We start from the raw sequence: 26,347 nt of genomic DNA on the forward strand, positions 1-26,347 counted from the left end.
TTACAGCCGACAGTGCTTCACCTAGGAATACCCCTCCAATCTACTCCTTATCAGGTTATACTAGTGACAGATGCATCAACTCTGGGCTGAGGAGTTCAAACTGGTCCCTACAGAACACAAGATATTTGGTCTCCTCAGGAGCACTGACTTCAAATCAACCTTCTAGAACTGCAAACAATGTACAAAGCCCTGCAGACCTTTACCCATCTCCTCCGGGGGAAGTGTGTCATGATTCAAAGACAATCAAGTTGCCATGTTTTATGTGAGCAAGCCGGGGGAACCAGATACTGGATCCTTTGTCAGGAGACCCTTCTCATATGGCAGTGGGTGATGGAAAATGAAGCCACTCATCAAGCCACTTAACTGTCTAGTATAGCAAATACTCTGGCAGATCGCTTCAGCAGAGTCTTCCATCTTACAGTGGTCACTACAGCAATCCATAGCCAACTGTCTGTTCTGGCTTTGGGATCAGCCTTGGATTGATCTCTTTGCAACAGAACAGAATAAAAAATGTTGATTCTGCTCTATATTACCCAGCATACTATGCAAAAAGGTCTTGTGTATGCTTTTCCTCTGCTGCCACTTATAGTGAGAACTATGTAGAAGCTTATGTGGGACCGAGCCACCATGATTCTGATCACACCAGTTTGGCTCAGACAAGTATGGAAAGTATATCTTGTACAACCATCTACAATGCCCCCCCCCCCCCCCCCCATACATGTTGGAGATGACTCGTGTTTCCTTTCTCAGGAAAGAGGGCCATCTATTTTACCCAGCCATTCAATTTCTCAACCTCAGGGCTTGGATATTAAGCATGCAGTCTTAATACCTTTGTCTCTTGAATCAGCATCTCTTAAGTATCTCACCTGGAAGGTTGTTTTCCTGTTGGCAGTCACTTCCATATGGCGTATTAGTGAACTCCAAGCTTTGGTGCATTATCCACCGTACCTTTAAGTTTTCCAAGTATAAAGTACTCCGCACACATTCCAGAGGTGGTAGCTGTTTTCCTATCTGCTTTCTTAGATCGCCTACCCTTTTGTTTTTTGGGTCCATGCTTTCTACGTAAACCAGTCAATTGACCTACCCTCTTTCTTTCCTTGACCTCACGTTCATGATGGAGTGAAGGCTCTTCATTCATTGGACTACAAAAGAGCTCTCACTTATTATAAATGTCATACTCAGGTCCATAGGAAATCGCTGCAGCTGTTTATTTCTTACGATCCAAACAGACTTGGCATAGTTGTGACTAAAAGAACCTTATCTAACTGGATTATGAGCTGCATCAACATTGCTATATTGTAGCTGGTCTCGATCTTTCCAATCCAGTTTGAGCACATCATTCAGTGCCGCTGGATGAAGTCGCCCACTGATTGTGGCTCATTAATCCTGCTATCTACGGAAAACTCCATGTAAGGCAAGAAAACTTGCTTCTATTTGGTCAGGGGAAGATGGGCTTGCAGTGAGTACAAGAGCTAACTGGCTGCACCCTGGTATGGTGGGGATAAGTTAGGGTTTCATCATAGTTCCAGACTTTGAATTTTAGGGCTTTTTGTCTCTCTGATTCTTCATAGGTACAAACTGAGGTGCTACAGAAAAGACAGAAAGAGAAGTCGACAATGACGAATGCCATCAAAAAATACCAGAAAGGTAAGGTAGTTCATTCATCAATTAGAGTAGAGCGTGGTGATCTTGGTTATGTTGCTGCATTTTACTTTCTCTGTGGTAGGAGAGATTGTGAGTTTCTATCCTCTCCTTGTGCTGCCTGAGGGAGAGGAGGACCATGGAGAAGAGATGGCAGGGAGAGGAGAAACATTTGAGGGTAGATGTGACAGAGAGGGAAGAATGTTGGGAAGATGGGGATTCAGTTTCTCTCCCTAGCTTCTGATGTCATGAAAGAATTGCTAATATTTTTTCCAGCCCCACATATATATCTTTGGGGAAAGGGCGACCATTGTTTGCTTCACTATGCAGCAAATGTTGATCTTTGTGTGAGTGTTTCTCTCTCAAGATAGGGAAAAAGATGACTGTTCTCTGTCTGTCTTACTCTGGGGGAAAGTGATAGTTCTGTGTGTGTTTCTTTTGTCCTGGGGGTGGGGGGGACATGTTCTGCTTCTTATCTCTCTCTTTGGATCATGTTATGTTCTTACTCTGTAGAGTGGGGAAAGTGATAGTTCTGTGTGTGTTTCTTTTGTCCTGGGGGTGGGGGACATGTTCTGCTTCTTATCTCTCTCTTTGGATCATGTTATGCTCTTACTCTGTAGAGTGGAGAAGGATGGCGGGTTTTGTGTCCTTGTTAAATCCTTTTGCTTTCCTTGCAGGTCTCTCAGACAGATTGGATTTCCTTGAAGGGGACAATTACACTCCCCAGGCAAAGAAGGAAGGTGCAGCAGGTCTGCGGGTAAACAAAGGGTATGGGAAGAGCAATTTCAACTCTGTTAATATTCCTCATGGGGAAAAATGGATGCAAATGGAGTTTATCCTTAGGACATAAAGGGTGGCATTCTGAACTTGTTACGTGGGTGGGATCCTGCTTCAGGAGCTTTGTCGACATGTTATTTCCTTTTCTCAGGAAATTACAACTCAGTAATGTATATTTTTCAGGCCCAGTGCCAAGAGGCGCTATAAGGATCAGAAATTTGGCTTCGGTGGGAAAAAGAAAGGTTTGAAGAGGAATACCAAGGAGAGTTATAATGATATATCTGGATTTCGAGCCAGTGTGGCACAGAAGCGGGGCTCCAAAGTACGAAATAAAAATGTGAGTAAGCAGTGTGTGTGCCTGCAGGTGTGCATGGTGAATGATCACTGTGCACGTAATAACTTTCATGTGAGTAAGCAGTGTGTGTGCCTGCAGGTGTGCATGGTGAATGATCACTGTGCACGTAATAACTTTCATGTGAGTAAGCAGTGTGTGTGCCTGCAGGTGTGCATGGTGAATGATCACTGTGCACGTAATAACTTTCATGTGAGCAAGCAGTGTGTGTGCCTGCAGGTGTGCATGGTGAATGATCACTGTGCACGTAATAACTTTCATGTGAGTAAGCAGTGTGTGTGCCTGCAGGTGTGCATGGTGAATGATCACTGTGCACGTAATAACTTTCATGTGAGCAAGCAGTGTGTGTGCCTGCAGGTGTGCATGGTGAATGATCACTGTGCACGTAATAACTTTCATGTGAGCAAGCAGTGTGTGTGCCTGCAGGTGTGCATGGTGAATGATCACTGTGCACGTAATAACTTTCATGTGAGCAAGCAGTGTGTGTGCCTGCAGGTGTGCATGGTGAATGATCACTGTGCATGTAATAACTTTCATGTGAGCAAGCAGTGTGTGTGCCTGCAGGTGTGCATGGTGAATGATCACTGTGCACGTAATAACTTTCATGTGAGCAAGCAGTGTGTGTGCCTGCAGGTGTGCATGGTGAATGATCACTGTGCACGTAATAACTTTCATGTGAGTAAGCAGTGTGTGTGCCTGCAGGTGTGCATGGTGAATGATCACTGTGCACGTAATAACTTTCATGTGAGTAAGCAGTGTGTGTGCCTGCAGGTGTGCATGGTGAATGATCACTGTGCACGTAATAACTTTCATGTGAGTAAGCAGTGTGTGTGCCTGCAGGTGTGCATGGTGAATGATCACTGTGCACGTAATAACTTTCATGTGAGTAAGCAGTGTGTGTGCCTGCAGGTGTGCATGGTGAATGATCACTGTGCATGTAATAACTTTCATGTGAAAGCGTAGGCTGACTTGCATAAGCACGGGGAGTGAGTGGGTGCACAGGTCATGTAAGTGTAAAGAACAAGAGATAGTGGTGACATACACTACATGAAAAAATGTAGAAATTTATACAGAATTTTCCAAACTAATTAAAGTTTTAAATATAAGAACATAAGAAATTGCCATGCTGGGTCAGACCAAGGGTCCATCAAGCCCAGCATCCTGTTTCCAACAGAGGCCAAACCAGGCCATAAGAACCTGGCAATTACCCAAACACTAAGAAGATCCCATGCTACTGATGCAATTAATAGCAGTGGCTATTCCCTAAGTAAACTTGATTAATAGCCGTTAATGAACTTCTCCTCCAAGAACTTATCCAAACCTTTTTTGAACCCAGCAACACTAACTGCACTAACCACATCCTCTGGCAACAAATTCCAGAGCTTTATTGTGCGTTGAGTGAAAAATAATTTTCTCCGATTAGTCTTAAATGTGCTACTTGCTAACTTCATGGAATGCCCCCTAGTCCTTCTATTATCCAAAAGTGTAAATAACCGAGTCACATCTACTCGTTCAAGACCTCTCATGATCTTAAAGACTTCTATCATATCCCCCCTCAGATTATACTTTAAAACATAGGACTAGAATTAATAATAGAAAACATTTCTTTCTGCATGGAAAAGCAGGATAAACAGCTACACATGTGGGTGATGTCAGTGCATGGCAGCCTGTATGGAGAGTGATCAGCTATTGGCTGGAATTGTCTAAGTAAAGAATTGTGGTTGTTATTAGAATTAAGGGTTGTAAGACTATCTCAAGTGGGAGACCTTGCAGTAGATTTAACCAACAACCTTACAACATAAATTCATTAGCTTTTAGGGAGCAGATACAAAATGCTTTGTATGAGGTAATCAATTAGTTTATTAGCAGTATATGTGAAAACAATAGTACTGCGATATAATTATTTCTTTGTTTAGTTTTGGTTTTTAAAACTCGTATCATCAAATTAGGTACTCGCCATCCTTTTGGCTGTATCTATTGATATATTTATAAACTGTTATGCTGTAAAGTCTCAGTTTGACCTCTTATAATGTATTTTTTTGATTTGTGTTTCATATTCAATTAAAACATCTCTTTGAGCTTCAACTAGAAAGTTCTTTTTTCTATTTCCATAAACTCTCTGGATGTTCCAGATCTCATAGCAGGAGAAACAACAGACACTTATCTTTCAGTGGAGGAGATGCTTCCTCTCATTCTTTTCTAGACTCCTACTCTGTTTCCATATGCCCGATATTGCCAGTGTTTTGACATAAACTGTCTGCTTCAGGGGCTAGAGAGAGCTTGAAAGACAGTTAGCAATATCGATAGTACAGCCAAAAGGATGGTAAGTACCTAATTAATTAACAAAGTACCTTTGTGCGCCCCTTCGTGCAGCCCCGAAGGGGACCACTGAGCCCATGAGCATACGTTCAAATTCCTCCTAAATCTTATTCTCTCCCCTGGCTTCCACTAGAACGAGGTTTGCATCCTCTCACCCTCCCTGGCTACCGGCTACACACACACCACTCCACGCACACCCCCAGTCATCCCAGCAGCTGGAGAATCAAGGTAGAAAGAATCAACTCCAGGAAGGAAGGGGAGGACACCCTCGGCGAGTTTGACCGTCTTCTAAACCAACTCAACCAGCCAGCATCCACCTTTTACAGCCAGCATTCAACCAAACATTCAACCATTAACTATTCAACCAGCCAGCATTCAACCAACCACGCAACCAGCCAGCACTAATCCAATTCTAATCTATATCTCTTCAACTATCCAACCCTCAGCAACGCATTTCAACCAGCCTACATTCACCTTTTTCAGCAACAAATGACCAATCCCCTCCACCAGCAACCTCCGATCACTCCGTATCCTACAGCGACCATCAAGCACTTGTCTCCTCAAACGAACATCTCCACCAGCAATCACTCCAGCACCCAACATCTCCTGTACTCTGCAACCTGTACTCGGCAACCTCACATCACTCATCTCCTCTAGCAGCTATACTCCCCTCTACAATCTGGACTGTCATCCATTTTTTCTTCCAAAAAAGACAACATGCAACAAACCTTCCACATACCAATTATCCCTCGCTCACTCCCCAACAGAACTTACCCACCCATGCTCAAGCTACGCTCAAAGAGATCCCTGATTCCAATCATGATCTCCCCGCTAACCCAACTCCTAGGTTTGTCTTTAATCACCTTAACCCTTCTCAACTTGCAGTCGCTCTCAAAAAAATCCCACATGCTCAACGACCACCTCCTGGACATCCAACCGGACATCTGTGCCATTACCGAAACATGGCTGAAAAATACAGATATTCCCCTAATTAACCAACTACCAATTCAACAATATGACATCTTCTCCATCCCCAGACCTCATAAAAGAGGGGGTGGAATAATGTTAATTTCAAAAAAAGAACTGAGACTAGCCCAGCAAGCCTTCAAATCGACAACTAAACTAGAAATCGGAGTATTCAAATCAACCCAGCTGCAAATCTGCCTTATATATGCCCCACCGGGGTTCCTAGAAACCGACCCCTCTCCTCTCATCGAAATCATAGCCAAACACATCAACACCAACTCACCTGCTATCATTTTAGGAGACTTCAACATTCATGTAGACTCCCCCTCTCCATCATCCAATTGCGAAGCCCTCCTCTCCTCCCTCTAGGCTATGGGCTTCAAACAAATCATAAACAGCCCCACACACAAGGCAGGCCACACGCTTGACCTGATATTCACGAATGAAAACATTTTGCCCACCTCCCCACCTTCCTGCACCCCCATCCCATGGTCAGATCATTCACTGATAGTTACAGAATTATCTATAAAACAAAAACAGACTCCCATTGTTACTAAATCCTCTATCCAGTTCAGGAAACCATGTTCCACGGACACTCTCAGCAACAGTCTTGCCAACGAAAGACCTAACGAACCTGGACCTCTCAGATGCTGATTCCGCTATTAACTCCTGGCAAACTATCACACACTCGGTAGCAAACATAATCTGCCCCATGTCTTCAAAAGTTATCAATCCTGCCCACACGAACAAAAAACCCTGGTTCTCAATTGAATTAAGAAAACTCAAACAAGACCTACAACACAAAGAACAACGCTGGCGGAAGGATCCCTCCCCTACCTCACTGGCTTCTTACAAAACCACAATGAATTTTTATAGGACCTCCATTATCCGCATGAAACGAGACTTCTACGCCAAAAAAATACACAGCTTCCTATATGACCCAAAAACTCTTTTCTCATATGTTGCAGCCCTTACCACCCCTGTTTCCCCTTCCTTCCCAGAAGAAGAAGCCCAAAACAAATCTACAGAGCTGGCAATCTTCTTTGACAACAAAATCAAAAATCTACTCGCCCCTCTGGCAACATCTAACACTTCATCAAATCCCTCGCCTCCACCGAGCCAAAATCCCTCACTAACTATCCACAAACAGACGCTAGAATCTCTTGAACCCACATCATCCCTGGAAATCGAATCGATAATCAAGAAAATGAAACCTTCATCACACCCATTGGACCAAATACTGACAAAATCCCTTCTCACCATTCCTAACACCATTGCTAAACCTCTGGCTGACATCATAAATTGCTCCCTCAATCAAGGATCTGTCCCTGACTCGTTAAAAATGGCTTCCCTGAAACCCTTACTAAAAAAACCCAACTTGGACCCAGCCAATCCTGTAAACTTCTGCCCCATTGCAAACTTACCTTTTATAGCCAAACTAATGGAAAGGCTGGTCAACATCCGACTCACAGACTACCTTGACTCTCACAACATTCTCTACCCTTCTCAATTCGGATTCAGGAAACGCCTAAACACAGAATCCCTCCTTCTTTCTTTAACAGACAACATCCTGATGGGCCTTGACAAGGGACAATCCTACCTTCTAGCCCTTCTCGATATTTCAGCGGCGTTCGACACAGTAAACCATACTATCCTCATCAACCGTCTAATGGAAATAGGCATCTCTGGCTCTGCACTGCTATGGTTCAAATCCTTTCTGAACAACAGGCACTACAAAGTTAAAATAAATGACAAAGAATCCCAACCCATTCCTGCTAAACAAGGAGTACCTCAGGGTTCTTCTCTATCCCCTCCCCTATTTAATATCTATCTACTCCCTTTATACCAGTTACTCAATAGCCTCAACCTCACCCATTTTATATATGCGGACGATGTGCAGATCCTAATCCCCATCTCAGACCACATCTCCACTACTCTAAATTTTTGGAACAGCTGCTTACACTCCATCAACCTCCTTCTCTCGAGTCTCAACCTGGTCCTGAATACATCCAAAACAGAACTCATGGTTATCTCCCCCAGCGATAACAACCCCTTCGCCATCAACGCATCTACTCCACTAGCAAGCCAGGTTAGAGACCTAGGAGCCACCCTAGACTCTAGATTAAACTTCAAAAAGTTCATTAACACCACAACTAAAGAATGCTTCTTTAAGCTACAGGTCCTGAAGCAACTAAGATCACTTCTACACTTCCAGGATTTCCGTTCAGTCCTTCAAGCCATATTGTTTTCAAAGATCGACTATTGCAATGCACTACTACTCGGTCTCCCCGCCTCTTCTACTAAACCCCTACAGATGCTGCAGAATGCAGCGGCCAGGATCCTTACAAACACACGTCGTAAGGACCATATCACACCAATCCTAAAAATGCTACACTGGCTACCTATCCAATATAGAATTCTCTTCAAGACTCTCACCATCATCCACAAATCTGTCTTCCAGCAAACCACACTCCAACTAGCCATCCCTCTTGAATTACATACTTCAGCAAGGCCGATCAGATCTGCCTACAAAGGTTCTCTCCAGGCCCCCCCTAACAAATCCTCGGTCCACAACTCCATCCATAAGCGAGCACTTTCGACAGTGGGCCCGCTCCATTGGAATTCGCTTCCTCCAGATATACGCCAGGAACAATCCCATCTCACCTTCAGAAAGAAACTGAAAACCTGGCTGTTCGCACAAGCTTACCGCTGAAGGAACCTCCATCAACTAACATTGACTCTCACCTTCCTACCCTCTACCCTCCCTCCCTCCCTTCACCCCCCCATGCTTACCTCCCCTTGATCACTCCTTCCTCAGGAAATAATATGTTAATAATTGCCTATGATATATCTACAGCTGATCTCAGCTACCTTTATATGACTCGCTACTCTCTTGTTTTAGTTAACTGTTTTTAATACTCTCCAGTTGTATTCGTTTATATATCTTTTCTGTCTTCCAACTCCCTTGTTCTTGCTCCCTGTTTAATGTAACTTTACCTTCTATATAGTTGTTAATTGATTTCCCCCAGTTACACTGTAAACCGGTACGATAAGACCTGGTCTTGAGCATCGGTATATTAAAAAGAACTTAAATAAATAAAAATAAAATAAATAATTAATGATACCAGACATCAGAAATAGCCAATAAGGCTTTAATACCTCAATTTGGTTTTTGTGATTTTATTTGTGGAGGCATCGCATGACGTCACTGGTCACCTTCTGTGCACAGTGCTGGGCTCGGGGATGCTCCTGCTGTGATGCCCCTGAAGTAACCCTGCAGCGAGGAGTGGCAATCCTCCATCGATGCTGGGGTCTATAACAGTCTCCATCGGTCCTGGTGCCAGTCGCCGATCTGGCCCACCCCTCCTGCCTCCCAGTCAGTGTTGGCATCGGCAGCATTCGAGGAAGAGCTATAGCGGAGAGCAGCTGCAGGGCATCGGGCCTGTGGCAGTGACGGTACTGATGCCCACACTTTCTATTCTGGAACTGCTGCTGGAATGGCTTAATCGGTGTTACCAACCCAGCTGGCATCAGTTCCCAGGATGCCATCAATGCCCAGCGGGGCACCGATGCTTCCCCAATCGATAAGGTGCTCGTTGCCGGTTCTGAGAAGGAGGAAACTCCACCGAGGCGACAGGGTTGCTGAGGCCTGTAGTCCTCCCCGTGCAGCTTTGCTGGGGCCGGCACTGGTGCTACCGGTGCCCATGCCTCTAGACGAAGGCTGAGCACCTGGGGGCCTATCCCCTGTGGACTACAGTGAGGGTGAGGCTCAGTATGCCACCTGGGGGGGGGATGACACTGCAGATTTCTCTTCCGAGGACTCTGAGGGTCTCCCCTCAATGCCTTCTCCTCCAGAGGAATGAAGGAAGTCTTTACCAGAGGACTTGATCTTTGCAGGTTTTGTGCAGGTGATGGTAGAGGTCATCCCCTTTTAGTTGTTGATGGAGGAGGATGCCAGGTACAAGATGCTAGCAATCCTTTAGTTCATGGAGGCTCCTAAGGAGATTGTGGTGGTCCTGGTGCATGAGATCCTTAAAGAGTTACTGCTAAGGATCTGGCAATACTCCCTCACAGTACCTCCCTTGAACCGGAAGATGGATGGGATTTACCTTGTCCAGAAAGCCACCAAATTCGAACAGCATCAGCTGCTGCACCAATTGGTGGTAGTCTAATCTGCCCTCAAGAGGGCCAGGTCGTCTCAGACTCATGCCTCGGCACCCCCGGGGAAGGATCACAGGGCAATGGATGCTCTTAGGAGGAAAATATTCCAGAGAGCCATGCTCATTGCCCACATCACCTCCTACCAGCTCCACATAAGCTGGTACTCGTGGAACCTCTGGAAAGCAGGTGCAGGAAGTGGCCGAGCAGCTGCCTCGACAGCAGCACGACACCCGCAAGTTTATTTATTTATTTAAAGACTTTTATGTGCCGGTTATAGTAGGGACATCATACCAGTTCACATTTGAACAGCAGGATTGAAAATACATATTAACAGGGAGTTGGAACTGGGAGGGGGATAACACAAGTTGCTGGTGCCTAAGGGCCTGGAGTGCAGAAAAAATGAGGTTCATGCCACTTATGATGTTTTGGAAACGGCATTGAGAGTCTCTGCAGCAGGAATCGGCACCTACAGAATGGAATGGCTGTGGGCCTCGGATCTCCGACCGGAGATACAGGAAAAACTCACTGACTTGCCGGTACAGGAGAGAATTTCTTCGGAGTTAAGGTGAGGGATGCGGTAGCCCAGGTGCGGGGACCACCATGAGACCCTCCAACAACTGTCTGCCAGCACTTCCAACCCGCCCTCCATTGCAATAAAGATTAATCATTTGCACTACCATGTTTAGTAAGGACTACTTTAATTGTTTCATGCTCTCCTCCTTTTGTTAATTCTTGCAACTGAGCATTGGATGTTTTCTCCGATTCCTTATGTTTCTATGGATAACATCAGATCACTGAGTGATTGATGTGGTTCTTCATGGATACGTCTTGGACTTCATTGCTCCCATTTCCGCTGCCTTTGTTTTCTTCCTGTTCTTTAGTGGCCAAGCAAAAGGTGATTTGTTAAACTCTGACAAAACTCCCTCTCTTCAGTTCCATGGGACAGAGCTCACATGAGGCCTCTTCAGTTCTCTCTTCTGTTTCAGTGGTCCCCTCAGACTCAGGATTACGATGTCCATCTTTCCTTACTAGTATTGGTGAAGAATTAACTTTCTTGCTGGACATCTCCTCAGAATGTTTTGTTGGGAGGTCAGTCTAACAACTCCTTCCTTGGTTCTAGTCACATCAAATACATGTCTATCTGGTTGGAATGTTCATTGCCTGGATCATGTGGTCCAGGGACTCTGGTGTGTGGAGGAGGTGACCTGGTCCATCAAGAGGCTGGAAAGCAGGGCAATAAGACTGGCCTTGCATCATTTCCTCCCTTTACTTAGAAAGAAGTGGTCAGGGTACTATCTGATAATGGAGTGGCACCAGATGTCTAGGAGTGACGGAGGAAATAATGTTCCTCTTTCTTTGGCTAGAAAGCTCAATGTGCACTGCAGTTCTTGTCTGTAGTGCACATTGCAGGATAGGAGGCTGTGCAAGTCTATTATCTGAGCAGGAATCTTCTAGATCTAGGCGAATGAGAGCTCTCAGGTGGGGCTTGCCTTACATGGATTTAATAGCAATGCTCAGGAATGCCAAGGTTTCAGTTCTTTGGCCATTGCAGGGAGCCCAGCACCAAGAACATAGATGTCTTAGTCCAGCTTTGGCCCTTGGGGGAACTTTTGTATTTTCTCCTTGGCCTCTGATACAATTCTCTGCAGAGTTGAATTGAAGAGCAATCATGTTATTCTAGTTTCTCCAGATTGGCTGTGGAGACCATGCTATGCAGATCTGGTGAGATTTCAGATCAATCACCCTCTGTCTGCCAATTGCACGAGTACTGTTGATACAGGGTCCCATCATCATGGAAGATCCATCTCCATTTTTATTTTACAGGTTGGCTCTTGAGAGGGCATGCATGAAGAGGAGGAACTTCTTCTTTTTACTCATTTCCACTCTATTGAAAACTCGTAAAGACTTCAACGTCTTTGGCTTTCATTCAGGTTTGACACATATTTGAGGTGGGAGCACTGAGAGGAGAGGATCACATTGCTGGTGGCGAAAGGAATCAGTAAGTTTTGCTTGGGAAATGTTTTTTAAAGTATTGGGGAGAAGTAAACTATTGGGAATATTATTTAGTGTGTGTGTGTTTTTGTGCTTTAATAGTCAGTAAGACAATGAATAAACAAGTTAGACTCTTTGTATTTTTAAATAGTCATTCAATAAGGCAGCTAGAAAGCAGTATGTAGTGTGTTTATTTTTAAAAGTCTGTAAGGCAGCTAGTAAGCAGAACTGAGTGTTTGTATTTAAAAAAACAAACAAACAAAAAAAAGTAGCCAGGAGCAGTGTCTACCTAAGTAAAAAGGTTGAAAAGTTCAGTCCAGTTACTCACCTTTGAAAGGTGTTGAGGTAGTGTGACTTGGTTTGAATAGGTACTAACATTTGTTAATCAAGAGAGCAGTGAGTCACTCTGGCTGACTAACTGAAGTTAGACTGTTTGGAGTTTCAGTATCAGCTTATCCGGATATTTCCTGGTTTCTTCAGGAGATTAGAAGATTATGATCTTTTTATAGGCCTTTGGTACCTCAGTGGATCTTAACCTAGTTCTCAAGGCATTGGTTTTGCCTTCCTTTAAGCTTTTGAAATGAGTGATGCTTAGGGCTCGCTCCACGAAAGTGTGTTTTTTTTGTAGTGTTCTGTTCAGCTCACCAAATTTCAGAGATTCAGGCTTTGTCTTGCAGATACCCCTTCCTGATCACTGCATCAGATTCTGTGTCTTTTTGTCCAATACCTTCCTTCCTATCTAAGGTGTTGTCAGCATTTATTTAAATCAGTTTGTCTCTGCCGGCTTTTTTTGAAGGAAGAGTGTTGTGACAATATCAAGTCTTTGAGGTCCTTGGACATCTATTTGGTTATCATCAGGTACTTAGAGGTATCTAATTCCTTTCATATGATGGACAGACAATTTGTTTTGTTTGGATGGCCACATAAGGGTGAGGTGACTTCTAAATCTATTCTGGCTAGACAAATCAAAGACACAATTATGTTGGCTTATTTGCTCAAGGGCTGGTAGGCCCCAGAGATAATTTGTGCACAATCTTCATGGGCAGAAGTGATCCCAGTGGTACTGGTAGACATCTGTAAAGCCGGGATTTGGTCATATTTACATTCCTTTTTGAAGCATTACAGGTTCGAAGCTTTTGCTAAAGAAGATGCAGCTTATGGAACTGGTGTTCTCAAAGTGGCCCTTACTTCCTCCCTTCCTAAGTAGTTGGGCTTTGGTACTTTCCTCTTGTGAGGACTGGACTGGTGTAGTAGGATAAAATAGAAGGAGAAATTTGTTTGTCTTAATTTTCTTACCTTTTGGGAAGCTGAGCTATTTTGAATCGCAGAAAAGTTGGTTTTCTATCTTGTAGGCTCAGATCTCTTTTCAGACTATTGTTGTCTCCCTCCTATCCTGATGTTTATTATTACCTTTTACTCTTTCGTAGTTCTTGGACAGATTATCAGACGATTTTCTCCTTATACATGTTATGGGTTGGTTATCTCTTATTAAAGGATGCAGTCTGTTTCAGGGCTTTGTCATAAGAATACTGGATTTCCTTTGTGCTGCGCCACCTCTAAGTAGTAGCAGTGATGTCATGGAGGAAAAAGTGTGCTCTGCCTCCATCTGCTGGTAGGGAGACATAACCTACATGTGAAGCCAGCACTGGTATAGCAGGATTCATGGAAATAAAATTAACAGTAAAACATTCTCCATTCTAGGAAAAATAAGTAAATAAAAATAAAATAACATTTAAAAAAAATACAATTTCTAAAAACAATAAGTAAATTCAATAAAATAAAAAAAAAAAAACAAAAACAAAATGACAAAAATCTAACAAGATTAAATGGAAATAAAAAAACCTGATAAACTTGCGAGAATATCCATGCTTTTAAAACATGACAGAATTGAAGCAGCAACACTACTGGAAGAATTCTGTTAGGTCAATGGCAACATCTATCAACTTTCATTTATTTTATTGCCTTCCTTTATTTGGACATTTTATTTTGCTATGTTTTCTTACTCTTTCTGTGGTTTACCATATAATTTGTATTTCTTGGTCTAATACTGTCTTATGTTTTGCATGTTTAAAATATTTTTTGCTTTTGACTTTTCCTTTATTTCTGTTTCTTCATTTCTCCATTTTTCTTTGTTCCTTTGTTCCTTTGTTATACTTTTTATCTTATTTAAAATGTTTGTAGACCACTTAAATCCAATTATTTGTGCTAAGCGATGAACTACTCAACGTTTGTTTTTTGCTTTAGTTTTTTTAAATATATGACATAAAACATTTTTTGTTTCCTTTATCTTTTTCCTATTTTCCATATTTATTTATTTTCTTTATGACTGTCTTAGAAGGTGACCACCCTTTAAACCACAATCAGTGTGAAGTTTATGTGCTCATGTCCTCATTGCATGTCTAGCAACCCAACAGTATGCTGTCAACTTGTGACTCTTCGAATGCTACTAGCGTCTCCTTAAGCAGAATTCACAAGGGACACAAGGCATTTCTTACCTTTTTATATGAGTTTTGCATGGTTTGAATGGAAGTTTCTCATTTATTTTTATTTATTTTTCTTACAGAAAAGACCAGGTAAAACAGTAAGGCAGAAAATGAAGAGTCGAGCTCGATAAAGACTGGATGTCAATAATGGGCCGTGTCCTCGTTGGGTGCGACTTGTCCTGGTGGCTCAAACATTCTCATTTGCTTTTTTTTCTCCTCTTGGAAGTAATAGTGCCTTCATTTTGGTTCCAGTTTCTAGTATTTTACTGGAGAGACGTGGCCCAGGCTCCAGCTGTCTGCTGACTCTGAGGTACACAGGTTGCAAAAATGTAAACATGTCACTTTTTTTATATTCTAATTTCAATAAAAGATGATCTTGCACGGTTTTGGGGTAAGGGATTTTGGCTGTTCATATTGAAGTCTATAAATAACCATGTTGGGAATTGTTCTGTGTTCAGTGCTCTTGTGGTAGATGGAGAGTTGGAGAATGTTGTGTACACTTCTGTGCAGTTCTTTTCAAAGAAAAAAACAAACAGGTTTTTATTTATTTAAAAGTATTTGTGTATATATTCTACTGTACAAGGTGGGGTACATACAAAAGCGTGCATAACAAAACTATAGTTCCATATCACCTGAAGTGTCAAGTTTCCCAAATTTCACACCCATTTCATATTTAGCATTAACCAAATTTCGGTTCTGGGAAGAGTTAAAAAAAAATTGTAACAGGTGGATTACAGATTTTAGAGTGACATTCGTACAAGCTATCATATCACCTTTTAAGGGCTTTGTGAATAAGCATAGCCAATTTAAGCTTTATTTTCTACTGGACTGGAAGCCAGCGTAATGATCACAGATCTGGAGACTTGTGAACTCTCAAGCTTTTCCCAGACATTGCATGTGCCACTGCATTTTGAACTATTTTCAGGGATTTGAGAGTAATGGCTAATAACCTGATGTATACTGATTTGCAGTTAAGACCTGTTAACACCAGAACCTGCAGTACTGTGTGAAAACCTATAATATGTGCAATTTGAATACAACTTCACCTGTGCATAGATCAAAAGATCAGACTTTAGTGTCACTGCCCAAGTTTTTAACTGGGATCGACACAGGTATTGATCATTCTTCAAACTATACAGAAGATGGAATATCTTCACATGGGCATATATTTAAGACTCTTAGCTCAGTTTTCCATAAAATCAGTGCCAGTTTATTATGAAATAACTAGCATTTCACTGCCTTTAGGCAATTGCTTAGCAAGGGAAGAACATTAGACAAAGTAGAGGTTAGTGAGATGAACAATTGCATGGCAGCAGCCTGTATTTCCTAGCGTGTAGCAGATGGACTCAGGACCAATGGGTATAGTGTACTCCTGTTAGCAGTTGGAGACGGATCAGATTTCAATCTGACGTCAGCCCCTAGTACATATACCCCTGCAGGAAGTGCAGTGCTTCAGTATTTTCTGTCTCCATAGCAGTTAGGGACTATCTGCACGCTCTCAGAACGTTAGACCAAAATTAAAGAACAAAACCCGAAATTTAAAGAAGAAACCTACCTGAAGACGAGCCCCGCACTCCTGCGGTGATACCCTTGGGTCCCTCCCCCAGTTGAGTTTCCCGAGGCGATTTCCATGGTCCCTCGGAGGTGAGCCTAGGTCCGGTGGCCGATTCGCAGCAGGGACCTAGCCCCCAAATCCTCGGGCGTGGTGTAGAGGCAGCCTCGGTCCGGCGGCCGATTCGCAGCAAGGACTTAGCTCCCGGGCGCGGCTGAGAGGCAGCGGGTGCACCCCCTCGAGCACGGCGGTGAAGGTATTTGCCCTCTCCCCCCGCAGCCAGAGACCGCCTGGAGTGAAACCGGTAAGTGCCGAAGACAAGGTAAGGTGGAAATCTTCTACTTTAAGCCGGTCTCTGAAGATTGAGGAGGAGCACAGGTCGGCGATCGGAACCTGTGCCACCGGGTTGATCCACCCTAGCAGGGCTAGGCCCCGGGCTATTCCAGGGTCTGCCCAAGTGGAGACCCTCCCAGGAGGTCGCCATATTGCCCGCATGCTCGCTGTTGTCGTCTTGGCCCTGTTCGCCGCGCCGCCCGTTCCGAGCACACAAATTAAGCTAAGCGCACAAACCTACTTGTGCGCATAATCTTAGGTGCACATAAAGCCTTACGCGCACACAACAAGGCGCACATATCAGACGCAATGGACCGCATAAGAGCTTACACGTCCACAGAAATGGCACCTCCAGAAACAGGAATAAAAGCTCAAGGCCTCTGCCCAGCATGCCACATCAGAGCGAGGAAGCAGACGCCCTATGTGCACACTGTGAGGAGGCCCTGGGAGATCCAGGTCAGGGCCAGCCCCACCCAGGGCCCAGTTCTAGCTCCTCAGGGGGCACTCCGGACCTAGCAGGCCCCAGTGAATCCATCCCACAGACGGGGACCCCCAGGGAACCGGTGCCCCTCAACCTAGACCCAGCGTCTATCTCTTGGGTGGAGCTATTTAAGGGGATTCACGCCTTTGTCAAAATGCAAACCGAACCCCGGACAGAATAGACATATGCGCCACCGGAAGACCCTCATGCCCCAGGACCCTCGAGGCCTAGGCACAGGCTCCTACCACCCAGAAGCCCCATCTACGGGGACACGGATTTCTCCGAAGAGGAAGTTGAGCCCCTCGAGGAGGGGGAACTTCCCTCGGGAACGGAGCCACACCGAACCATGAGACGATTCTTCACAAAGGATGAGCTTCCGGATCTGATATCCCAATGCCTATCGGAGCTCGCTATCCCGGGCCAAGGCACCTTGGGGGGAACCTAGACTGAACCCCCTTCTGGAGGGCCTTTGACAGACGTCTCGCCATTTTCCTCTCTTACAGGCGGCACAACAGCTAATTGACCTGGAATGGAATTCTCCGGAGTCCTCATTCAAAGGAGGTCGAGCCTTGTCGGCCATGTACCCCCTGGATCCAGGGACCAAGGAACTTCTGGCGTGCCCCCGAGTGGACGCCATAATCTGCGCCGTCGCTAAGCGCACCACCATCCCAGTGGAGGGAGGAGCGGCGCTCAAGGATGCACATGACAGACGCCTGGAAACCATACTAAAACAATCATTTGAGGTGGCAGCCATGTCCCTGCAGATTGCGGCCTGCTGCACCGTGGTGACACGTTCCTGTTTATCTCAAGCCAGGAACAACGCCCCGGGAGAAGACATGGAATCAGCACTATCATTCCTCACTGCCGCGGCTTCCGATCTAGTGCGCACAGCAGCCAGAGGAGTGTCGTCCACAGAGGCAGCCAGGAGACCACTCTGGCTTCGAAATTGGTCGGCTGACGCCTTCTCCAAGACACGCCTCACAAGACTGCTCTTCAAAGGATCCCTCCTCTTTGGCAGCGAACTGGAAAAACTGGCCAACAAATGGGGCAACTCCCCATTACCTCGCCTGCCGGAAGACAAGACTAAGAGAAACCAGCGTCCCTTCCCCAGGTCCTCCAGAGGCAGAAGCTCACAGCGCTTCAACCCTTACAAGAGCAACTATCAAGCGCCCCGCCCTGCAGGCAGGAACCAGTCCTTTCAGAACAAGCACAGCAAGAGGGGAACCAGCTCGGGTCCAGGCCCCAGCCGCACCCCACGATGAGATTCAGCCGACCCATCCAAGGGAAGAAGCCATAGGGGGCAGACTAACCCTATTCTACCGCAGATGGGTCGAGATAACTTCGGACAAGTGCGTCCTAGCCATCATCCGAGAGGGGTACTACCTGGACTTCCTTCGAAACCCCCCCAGGCAAGTTCGTGGAATCTCCCTGCCACGACCCCCGCAAGAGGGCGGCAGTGGAAGCTACACTGACCAGACTTCTGGCTCTCGAGGCCATATCCCCGGTACCTACACGGGAAATAAATACTGGACACTACTCCATCTACTTTGTCGTACCCAAGAAAGAGGGTACATTCAGACCCATCCTGGACCTCAAGTCAGTCAACCGACATCTAAGGATCCCACGCTTCCGCATAGAAACCCTACAATCAGTCATACGTGCAATACAACCAGGAGAGTTCCTCACATCCCTGGCCCTGTCGGAGGCCTACCTACACATCCCAATTCATCAGGAACACCAGCGCTACCTACGCTTCAAGGTCCTGAATCATCACTACCAGTTCTGGGCACTACCCTTCGGGTTAGCCACCGCACCCTGGACGTTCACCAAGGTAATAGTAGTGATGGCGGCAACACTCAGGAAGGAAGGAATCCTCGTTCATCCCTACTTGGACGATTGGCTGATCAGAGCAAAATCACCGGAGGAAAGCCGCCAAGCAACCAGCAGAGTCATAACCCTACTGGAAAGCCTAGGTTGGGTAGTCAACACAAACAAGAGCTCCCTACAGCAGTCGCTGGAGTACCTAGGAGTCCGATTCGACACCAAGGAAGACAAGGTCAGCCTGACCCCTACGAGGAGATCAAAGCTGTGGAACCGGCTCCAGACCTTGCTGAGCGCCTCCCGTCCCACAGCATGGGATTACCTGCAAGTCCTCGGTCTAATGGCATCCACACTGGAAGTGGTGCCATGGGCGCGAGCCCACATGAGGCCCCTGCAATGCTCACTTCTATCACGGTGGAGTCCACGATCCCAGAACTACACCGTATGTCTACCACTACCGGCCAGAGTCTGGACCCAGCTATGGTGGTGGCTACAGATCAGCCACGTGAGCCGGGGATCAAGACTATCATCCCCAACCTGGACCCTGCTCACCACAGATGCCAGTCTACATGGGTGGAGAGCACACTGCGAAGAGCTAACCGCCCAAGGGCAGTGGAACGAAGAAGAGGTGGGGTGGAAACATCAACTGCCTAGAAGCATGGGTGGTCAGATTAGCCTGCCTGCGGTTCGCCCACAGACTTCGAGACAAAGCAGAGTTATGTCGGACAATGCCACGACGGTGGCCTACATCAACTGGCAGGGCGGAACCAGAAGCCAACAGGTGTCCTTAGAAATAGACCCTCTGATGGCTTGGGTGGAAGCAAATCTCCAGGACATCTCCACCGTCCACATCGCCGGGAAGGACAACACCACGGCAGACTTCCTCCGCAGGGAAAGTCTAAACCCAGGAGAATGGAAGCTGTCACCCACAGCCTTCAAGATGATAGTGAATCGGTGGGGGACTCCAGACATGGACCTTCTAGCAAGCAGATCCAACGCTCAAGTACCCAGATACTTCAGCCGCAGGCAGGATCCGCAGTCCCAGGGGATCGATGGCCTGGCCACCAGGGACCCTGCTTTACGACTTCCCTCCATGGTCCTTGCTGGGCGCAATCATTCACAAGATTCAGCGGCACAGGGTACTAGTTCTTCTGGTGGCCCCGGACTGGTCAAGAAGACCCTGGTACGCAGACATGAGAAGACTACTGGTAGGGAATCCACTACCCCTGCCTCCACAGAGACCTGCTACAACAAGGTCCCATCCTCCACGAGGATCCAGCTCAATTCTCACTGACGGTCTGGCCATTGAGAGGGCCCGCCTGAAAAAAAGGGGATACTCGGGGGCAGTAATAGATACTCTCCTCTGAGCACGCAAGTTCTCCACATCTCTAACATACATAAGGATCTGGAGAGTCTTTGAGGCCTGGTGCGAAGACCGCAACGTCAAACCACACTCCTCTAAAGTTCCCATGATTCTGGAATTCCTACAGAGTGGACTACAGAAGGGTCTGTCCCTCAACTCCATCAAGGTACAGGTAGCCGCATTGTCATGCTACGGCTCCAGGAGTGAGGATGACAGCATAGCCTCGCACCCAGATGTATCACGCTTCCTGAAAGGAGTCAAACACATTTGTCCACCACTAAAGTGGCCAGTGCCCCTGTGGAACCTCAACCTCGTCTTGGAGTTCCTAATAGGGCATTTAGGGTTCACATGGCCAGAACTGCAACCAGGCCAAGGCAGCAGAGGATTCTGGGTCAATCACAGTCTCCATGTTAGTCTCAGACTGAGGCACACATATCAGTATACATCCTAGACTGCTGAAAGAACTGAGAAATGAAATTGCAGACCTGCTATTGGAAATTTGTAAACTATCATTAACATAGTCTATGGTACCTGAAGAATGGAGGGTTGCCAATGTAATGCCAATTTTTAAAAAAGGGATCAAGGGGTAAACCAGGAAACTACAGTTCAGTGAGTCTGATGTCCATGCCAAATGGTAGAAACTATTATAAAGAAAAAAATTGCTGAACATACAGATAAGCATAGTATAATGGGAGGAAGGAGGAATAGCCTAGTGGTTAGAGCAGTGGGCTACAAACCAGGAGAGCAGGGTTCAAGTCTTGCTGTCACTCCTTGTGACCTTGCGCAAGTCACTTTACCCTCCATTGCCTCAGGTACAAAACTTAGATTGTAAGCCCTCTAGGGATAGAGAAATACCTACAGTACCTGAATGTAAACCAATGTGATATCTCAGATCAAATGTTGGTATATAAAAAAATAATAAACATGGAAGTCTTGCCTCACCACTTTGTTACATTTTTTTGACGGTGTAAAACATGTGGATAAAGATGAGCCAGTTGATAAGGCATATCTGGATTTCCACAAAGCAGGTGACAGTCTCTGATGAGAGACTTCTTAGGAAATTAAAATATCTTGGGATAGGGGGCAGTTTCCTATTGTGGCTTGCCAACTGGTTAAAAGATAGAGTATGAAAGACAAAAGTTTCCAGGAACCAAATAAAGGCATTTTAACACCGTTTTTAACTGATGTTTTATTTGACACATTGTTTTAATGATTTTATTACTGTTTTATTTATTTATTTTTATACACTGACATTTGATCTGAGATATCACATCGGTTTACATTCAGGTACTTCCCTATCCCCAGAGGGTTTACAATCTAAGTTTTTTTGTACCTGAAGCAATGGAGGGTAAAGTGACTTGCCCAAGGTCACAAGGAGCGACAGCAGGACTCGCATCCTGGTCTCCTGGTTTATAGCCCCCTGCTCTAACCACTAGGCTATTCCTCCTCCATGTTTATGTATGGAGACTACAGAATATAAAATGTGCTAAATAAATAAGTCCACTGATATCCAAATAGGGTGATGATCGGATAGGATGTATGCCAGAATATCACTCCAGCTAACCATGGAAAGCAGGTCAGTCGAGTATAAAAAGAAATCAGTCCTGTTACAGGAGGTAGGTATGGGGGTGTAGTTCCTGCAGGATGGATTACATTCTCTCCCTATATCGTAAAGTGTATTGGTAGCCATAGGTCATGGAAATTGGGAATACAAGGCTCCACCTCCTTGGTAGATGTAGAAGACCTGTCTCGTTGTGGGTTGGGACACATATTCCAATCTCCTGCAACTATCAGGGAAATAGTTCTTTACTCCAGCCATCTAGTAACAAGCTTGGAATAAAAAGCATTTTGGTTTTGATTTGGACTGTATACACTAACTAAAGTAAATGAAACAGAATCAAGAGAACATAGGATTATGTATCTATCTTCAGGATCAGGCAAGGATTGCTTTACAATCAATGGTAAGTGCTTACCGAAGAGAACACATCCCCTCCGCTACAAGAATTGTAAGAGGAAGAGATCAACTCATTTAATTTACAGTTTCTCATGCTTTTTTTTTGCTGAAATTCCTCTTGTAAAAAAAAAAGAAAGATATGTGCTTTACTTCGATGAGCAAACAGTAAAATCTGCTTGTGCTGAATGGGAGAAGAGATACTTCTGACAGTTAATGATAAAATGTTAATTTGAAATGTCATGGGAACTACTAAAAACTAAAACCATACCACGTCTCACAACTAAACCATGAAGTATTATAGCTAAAGTCAGATACCCTCTGTGAGCTATGTAACAAGGGACCAAATTTCCACAATATCATAAAAATACATAGGAGAGCTCAAATCTGAGTGTTGTGATAGTACGCCATTTTTTTTTTTTTTTTTTTTACTTTTAACCAAACACCACATCCTCTCCAAACCCACAACCAAAACAGTTAGGTAACAGCCCTAGGGATCCCATATCCACCCTTACATGAGACCCCCCAGGAGCAAGCATCATCTTAACCAGGAACCAGAAGGGACGGTGAAAGTCAGCAAGAACAAAACCTAAATCCCAACACTAATCCGCCTACCCATCCAATACCTTCATCTTCATACCCACCACCCCAATCATAGCAAAAGAAAATGCTGCCGGTGTAACGGAAACCATCGAGAAAATTAGCAGACTGGAAAACAAAACAATGTTCAAGACAGACACTGTGCAGTACGATAAAGCTGTAACACATTGGGGTTCTTTTATTTTTTTATCATTTCAAACATTACAGCAAGATACTACTTACAGAAAATGGGAATACAATAAATCAGATATATATATAAACTTTTAATCCTCCATTTTTTTGCATTCCCCCTTAAAGAACATTTTTAAAAAGGGGGCAGAATATAAAGGGAGTTTTACAAGTAACATATTTGCTAGAATCCGGCTTAACCTTTAATAAAGACATTCATTCTTTATGATCCTCACCCTATGGCTAATTGACTGAGGGAATAATAACCCTCCTTGCATTCAAGAAGGATTTTAACTGCTCGGGGTAAAAGAAAATGAAACATTCTGTTGATGACTGTATGACACACTTGCAAGGATATCTTAATACATATGAAAACCCCAAAGCAGCTACTTGTGGCCTTAAAGCAAGAAATTCTCGCCTCCTGTCCTGTGTGACAGGAGCAAAATCAGGAAAAACATGTATCTGAAGGCCTCTAAAAGGTAACTCAATATTCCTAAAATATCTTTTCATGGTTTCCGCTATATCACTTTCTATTATAAAGGAGACCATTAATGTTGCACATTCATAGAATTCAGCTGATGAATCTTCCAAAAATCTGGTTAAATTCCCCTTGTTTTCACTTCCTTGTAATATATCTCTATTCCTAGATGACACAGGTAGGTAATATATCTTATTCACTGAGGGGCATTCGCCCTCCTGAAATTTCAGATATAAGGGAGTTTGCTAATAATCTTTGGAAAATTTAAGAACCTCAGGTTTAAATGTCTTGAATGGTTCTCAAGATGTTCCAGTCTTCTTGAAACCACATTAATCTCCTTCACGACCTTAGCATTACATTCTTGGGTATTCTTTAATCCAGCGTCCACTGTTTCCAGTTTAGGATGATTTCTTCTAATTGTGTGTCATGTACATCCAACTTATGATTAACCATATCGTATCTGTCCTGAAACTCCCCGAGTGACTTCACTAATGCAGCCATAAGGTCCCATATCGCTTCCAGCGTGATCTTTTCTGGCTTATTGGGCATTTGAAAGCGGGGACGCTGATAAAACTCACCCGCTTTCACCACAGGAGATATTCCAGCCAGCTGAAGTTCCCCACCGATGGCAGCAGTCCCTCCTTCCAGAGACTCAGTCTCCCTCTCCCGTAAAGGAGTCGACACGGGAGGCATACAAGTTAAGACGACTTCTCTTGATACTCCAGAGCTCTCTGAGGGCTGTAACAGAGCTTCGGCGTCCTCTGCCCTCTGACCTCCTCCTGCTGCTGTTGCGCTTGGCTCGTCATGGCTCTGCGACGCAGCTGCCTGAGAGAAGCTGGGGATCGAAGCAATCTCGGGCAAATGAAGATCCAGGGGGCTCAAGGTGACTTCACCAGGTGAGAGCCGCGCTCCCTCGCTAGCTCCCACAGCGGTTACTTCACCTCCCATTGAGAATGTCCTTGTAGGCGCAAAAGAAGTTATTAATCGCTGTGTTGTGGAAATCTCCGGTTCCGAAGGAAAGACACGGAGCTTTCCTTTTCGCTATGCAGGCATTTTATTGCTTGAAATAGTGCAGGTAATGAAGCTCAGCGTTTCCGTGACTGCTCACGCCGCCATCTTGCCCACATTTCTTACACATTGGGGTTCTGCCTTCCAAATCCCAGAGTTTAATTGTGCGTTGAGTGAAAAAGAATTTTCTCCAATCTGTTTTAAATGTGCTACTTGCTAACTTCATGGACTGCCCCCTAGTGTTTGTATTATCTGAAAGAAACCATTTTACATTTATTTCAAGTCCTTTCATAATTTTGTAGATCTCTTATCATATCCTTCCTCAACCATCTCTTCTCCAAGCTTTACAACCCTGACCTCTTTAGCCTTTCCTCATTTTGGTTGCTCTTTTCTGTACTTTCTCCAGTGCAGCTACATCTTTTTTGAGATGGGACTAGAATTGCACACACTATTCAAGGTGCAATGTCTATCTAAAGGTCTGTGATTTTGTTTTTTTAGAATAGTTTACACGATATTTCCTGGCACTGAAGTCAGGCCCACCACTCTATAGTTTTCTGGAGTACTTCTGAAGCCTTTTTTAAATTAAAAGGGTTACAATGGCCACCTTCCATGGATGATGTTAATGGTAGGTTACAAATTACTAGTAATAGATCTGAAATTTCATTTTTTAGTTCTTTCAGAACTCTGGGGTGTATACCATCCGGTCCAGGTGATTTACTACTCTTCAGTTTGTCAATCTGGCCTACATCATGTTCCAGGTTCATCGTGATTTGGTTCAGTTCATTTGAATCATCACTCTTGGAAACAGTTTATGGAACTGGTATCTCCTTGACATCTTCACTAGTGAACATCAAAGTAAAGAATTCATTTATCTTTCTGCAATGGCCTTATCTTCACTATGTGCCCCCTTTAACCCCTTGGTCATTTAACTGTCCAACCAACTCCCTCTCAGGCTTCATGCTTCAGATATATTTTTTAAAGTTTTTATGATAAGTTAGCTGTAGATGCTAAAACCTATTTTCAAATCCTGCCTTATCAGTGTTTTACATTTAACTTGCCAATGCTTTTTCCTATTTTCTACAGATGGATCCTTCTAATTTTTGAAGGAAGATTTTTTTGGCTAAAAAAACAAGTTTGCTTACCGTAAACGTTGTTTCCGTAGATAGCAGGATGAATTAGCCATGCTGTCATATGATCTGTCCATCAGGTCCGGGAGGCGGAGCTTGATAAAGCAGAGGTTGGTTTTTTGTATCCTCTGCGGCTGCGCGTGTGTTCCCGCGCAGGAAGTATCCATTCTCCTCAGTCTGTGATTAAGCAGTAATGGTATGAAGTAGTATGTGATTGCCAGGGAGGAGGGTGGGTCAGCATGGATAATTCATCCTGCTATCTACGGAAACAACGTTTACGGTAAGCCAACTTGTTTTTTCCCGTCGACAGCAGGGCTGAATTAGCCATGCTGTCATGGGAATCACAAGCTCCCCAATCACGTTTAGTATTATTATTGTTTTGGTTTTTCTTAAACGTGATGATAGAGTGTGGCAATCACTTGGTATGCTCTGTTGCAGATTGCAGGATTGTTTGACCTAAACTTGCATCTGCTGAAGTTTGTTGATCCAGGCAATAATGCCTAGTAAATGTGTGTAAGGAAGTCCAAGTAGCCGCCTTACAAATGTCTATAGGCTGTATGTTCTTGAGGTGAGCCCATGACGTCGTCAGGGCACGAACCTGGTGAGCCTTTGGCTTGTGCGAGAGAAGCTTATTTTGTTTGTCGTAACAGAATTGAATGCATTGGACTATCCAACTGGATATGGTACGTTTAGAGACTGGTAGTCCTGTTGCTTTAGGATCGAAGGAAAGAAACAGTTGCGATGGCCGTGTTGAAGAGGTCGTCCTATTTCTGT

General features: G+C 44.6%; 2 protein-coding genes across 3 annotated transcripts in view; one reads left to right on the forward strand and one right to left on the reverse strand.

The window, feature by feature from the left end:
- Positions 1-15,076, forward strand: part of LOC115100023 (probable rRNA-processing protein EBP2) — a 47,428-nt gene extending 32,352 nt beyond the window's left edge. For both annotated transcript variants that reach the window (XM_029618156.1, XM_029618157.1), the window contains exons 7-10: positions 1,572-1,647; positions 2,319-2,409; positions 2,602-2,755; positions 14,772-15,076. In XM_029618156.1, coding sequence (XP_029474016.1) covers positions 1,572-1,647; positions 2,319-2,409; positions 2,602-2,755; positions 14,772-14,822 — 372 coding nt within the window. In that variant the 3' untranslated portion in view covers positions 14,823-15,076. The remainder of the gene's footprint in view (positions 1-1,571; positions 1,648-2,318; positions 2,410-2,601; positions 2,756-14,771) is intronic.
- A 7-nt stretch (positions 15,077-15,083) lies between these two features.
- Positions 15,084-26,347, reverse strand: part of FAM183A (family with sequence similarity 183 member A) — a 47,157-nt gene continuing 35,893 nt past the window's right edge. Inside the window, exon 5 of the mRNA XM_029618159.1 lies at positions 15,084-15,203. The gene's annotated coding sequence lies outside the window, so the exon portion shown is untranslated. The remainder of the gene's footprint in view (positions 15,204-26,347) is intronic.

The sequence above is a fragment of the Rhinatrema bivittatum genome, chromosome 10 (assembly GCF_901001135.1).
Source record: "Rhinatrema bivittatum chromosome 10, aRhiBiv1.1, whole genome shotgun sequence".
NCBI classification, from domain to species: Eukaryota; Metazoa; Chordata; class Amphibia; order Gymnophiona; family Rhinatrematidae; genus Rhinatrema; species Rhinatrema bivittatum.